Source organism: Symsagittifera roscoffensis, chromosome 1 (genome assembly GCF_963678635.1).
Source record: "Symsagittifera roscoffensis chromosome 1, txSymRosc1.1, whole genome shotgun sequence".
NCBI lineage: Eukaryota > Metazoa > Xenacoelomorpha > Acoela > Convolutidae > Symsagittifera > Symsagittifera roscoffensis.
This window is the reverse complement of record NC_087062.1, coordinates 7,517,785-7,521,338: the sequence shown is the minus strand read 5'-3', so window position 1 is coordinate 7,521,338 and position 3,554 is coordinate 7,517,785. Positions and strand designations below refer to the sequence as shown.

Sequence of the window (3,554 nt, the reverse complement as noted above, 5' to 3'; positions counted from 1 at the left end):
CGAAAAAAAACATCACTTTAAAACTCTTTGAACTTCAGGTTTTGTTTATGATAGGTACTTTTTTTACAGTTCTCCTATTTAGAGAAATGCCTTCCATATAACAAAGGAAAAGAAGAACTTAAAAAGTCCTCAATTCGTTTATTGAAAACAAAAATATCAAAAGCCGAACCACCTCAAAACATAATTGAGAGAGAAATTTTCCCAAAAAAAACAACTCACGACCTAAAAAAATCATTCAATAACACAAACATATCAATGAACAAAGAGGCGAAGCTGCGCTACGCAAACACTAGCGAGAACTTGACAAAAAGTAGCTCTATATAGTGCAATAAAAAAGAAATAAGCCTCGAATTTGTAAAAATTCGCCTACGCCTCGGATTCGAACCTACGACCTACTGCGAACTAGAGATTATGAATCACACGCACTAACCACTCAGCCACGGACGCTTTATTGCTGACAAGCACCAGCCACAAATAAAGCAGAGAACAGATGCTATGCAATTTCCAGTGCTACAGTGAAATTTCCATTTAAGTGAACACTTTTATTTGCGAGTTGAGTAAGAAGACAAGAAGGTTCGTATTAATACACTAACGCTCGCAAGCTCGCTAGAGTAATAAATGAATTTTTTGTCCTTTTGAGTGATCTGAGTAAGCATTAAGAATTTACGACACGGAAATACATTTCGAATTTTGCCTCTTAAGTCTGAATCATCTTTAAGACTTCACGTATGCTACCCAAAAACATCAAAATTTGTCTTTTTAATGAGGTATCAATCAAAATGCATAGTATGAAGCCATGCAATGCTATATTCCTTCGATCGTTTATTAGTCGTACGAAAAAAAAACAATGACAAAAAATATACTTTTTAGAACAAAAATTACAAAAAACTACAACTAAGGAGGACGATACAGCACCAACAATTCAGCGCCGAGACATGCAATTACAATATCGATACAATTTTATAGATGACAAATTACAACAAGAGAACAGATAATAGAAAACTAAATTTGAGTTTGAGTCTATAGATATGCTTCTGACATGCACCAAGGCGTGAGTGTTACATTACACTGGAACTGCACATCTAACTGTACGAATGGGTAGCTGTCTACAGTGAGTTTGTGCACTCTAGGGAGGCTTTTGAATTTGAGACTCCGGTAGCCTCCGACTCTGTCTCGCTTGCGACGCATGTCGTTCATCCAGTCTTTCGAGTCCCGGATGCTCTTCGCAGCTCCTTCTGGACTGATGTGAACGAAGGAGTTCATCTGAAACAAATAAGACATTATTTTCAAATCTTATGATACTAACTGTCTTTCAGCTTAAAATTGTTTTTTTTTGCATCTAGTTGCAATCAAATTTTTTATTATCCAGCCTAATTTGCTTTTTGACAAACCTTCCACTTTACTATCTGAACACTATTATTTAACAAAAGCACATCAATCGCAGATATTGAATGAAAATAGTAAGTAGGTAAAAATACTATTCGGTGACTTCTAAGATTTTTTAGACTACCTTGTGCGACTCAGGAAACGAAGGCACTGTTATATTCAACCCCCCATCCACAATTCTCATTCTGAACTCGTCATCCTCCAAGCCCCACCCCCAGAACTTGTTTGAGAAGCCGTTCACTTTCTGGAAGTGTTCCCTCCTGATGAGAACAATGCCTCCAAAGTAGTCTGGGAAATCGTAGAAGGGGTGGTATTTGGGGGCAGTCACGTGCACCGGGCCCGCTTCAGGTGGGTATTTGTACCTCACTCGATGACTAATTCATAACAGGGTTGTCATAATATCTCACTTAATTCTTCCGACCATTGAAAATGGAGAGGATCTTTCTATTTGGGTGTTTTGATTTTTTCTTTTTGTTTTCCTCGCACAATCAGGTACCACAAAAAATCATCGGACTGTGTGGAGTGATATATCATATAAAAACCCTATTAGCCGTGATTCGAACGACTTCAAAAATTTCCCAAGTGTCAAAACGGTTGGAAATTTTTGATTTTTTTTGTCTAGTTTCGAGTGGGTAAAGCGAGAGAATACAGCGAGTGACCAGGCTTACATTAGCTTATTTACTCTTAATTTAAACCTTAAAAAGTTATTTTTACACGAGTAAAATTAGTTTTCGGAGTTTTTAGTGCCATTTTAAAAATCAAAAACATAAAAAACTTTCTGACAAAAAAATGTTGATAACTTTTCAGATTTTTTCATTTTTCTGTTAACTTTTCTACAAAAATGGTTTTCAAATTTGCTTTTTACTATGGCTGTCGAAATTGCCTATGCCCTATGTTCTTCGCTCAGATTTTTTAATCACACGACGCAGAAAAACGACACTAATTGGAAAAAAAATTGTATTTTTTAAGACTATGGTCGGAACATTCTGTGCTACATGCACAGTAACCGACAATTCTTGTCTATTTTTGTCTTCATTCCATCAACAATTTTCTTTGCATTTTCCGAACATTTTTTTAAACTTTTTTTTAAACACAAAAAAGTCATTTTAAACACTTTTTATGCACTTGTTGTTAAGTATATAACATAAATAGCGGCGCATAATCGATTAAACAATTGAGATGCAAATGCAAGTAACCAATAAAATGTTTCCAATTCAGTCAAATTTACCAATCACTAACATCTCGGTGAGTTTTGCCTGCTTCATAAAAATGCAGTTTAATCGCTAGATATTTGTCAAACAAGACAAAAAATTAAATGAAACTCGGTATTTGAGGTTCAAAATTCTGTTTTATATTTGTACAATAAATATTTTTTGAAAGGTGACAACCCTGTTTGGTAGCAAATCTATATCATGCAATGCCATGTAATCGCAGCTAGGGTGACTATATAGGAATCCTGTATTGAGAAGAGCGCCTCTGTTGAATCTATATCTGTCCATCTGATTAACCATGTAGATATAAGATCGAATTCCTTGTTCTCTTAGAAACTCATTCATGTATGGCACAAACACAGTCAATTGATCCCATCGGTCTCTATAGGGCACTATCACACATAAACAGTGACTGTCATCTAGAATACGATCGTGTTTTCGATCCTTTCTTCTTTCGAACACCGGGTAATCGATGTTTTCATCTTCATTAGGAAGGTAATTAAGAAGGAGAGGGTATAAAATTAGAAACAAGGATACAAAAAGAAGCCAAAACAAAAGAAAGATCAGCAGGAAAGATTTGGCGTTGGATGATGACTTCATTGATGACACCTGTCAAATCATCCTAGCCCTGAAAACAAATCAAATCAAATAGCAGTTTATTGTTCATTATAGCTACAAGGTTCAATAGTCAACAAGATCCAAACAAAAAAGTTTTATTCTACAAAGAAAACTATAGTTGGGCATTTCTGTCCAACTAAAAGGGCAACAGGTGCACTCCTTCACTACTTTGCACGATATTTAGTAAAAATCAGACAAACCAGACCAAATCTTTTGAGATTCTCTTCAGCTACCGGACCAAAACTATTGAAATTAGTTTTGCATTTGATTGCAAGTCTATTTTGTAGAGTTTCTAACCTATTTTTTGAGCTCAAATGGCAAGTCAATTTAATGAAAAGA

General features: G+C 35.4%; 1 protein-coding gene across 1 annotated transcript; it reads right to left on the bottom strand.

Moving 5' to 3' along the window:
* Positions 1-845: 845 nt before the first annotated feature.
* LOC134854086 (beta-1,4-galactosyltransferase 7-like) lies at positions 846-3,221 on the bottom strand. Its single transcript, XM_063870176.1, has 4 exons — positions 2,772-3,221; positions 2,398-2,401; positions 1,511-1,752; positions 846-1,263 (listed from the first exon to the last, which is right to left on the bottom strand). Exons 1-4 carry the CDS (start codon positions 3,195-3,197, stop codon positions 1,021-1,023), a joined length of 915 nt encoding a protein of 304 aa, XP_063726246.1. The 5' UTR covers positions 3,198-3,221; the 3' UTR covers positions 846-1,020.
* Between the last annotated feature and the right edge of the window lie 333 nt (positions 3,222-3,554).

Coding starts and splice junctions, on each gene's coding strand:
- LOC134854086 (XM_063870176.1), bottom strand. CDS start 3,197: ATGAAGTCATCATCCAACGCCAAATCTTTCCTGCTGATCTTTCTTTTG. Junction 1,264..1,510: donor CGTTTCCTGAGTCGCACAAG/GTAGTCTAAAAA, acceptor TATTTGTTTCAG/ATGAACTCCTTCGTTCACAT.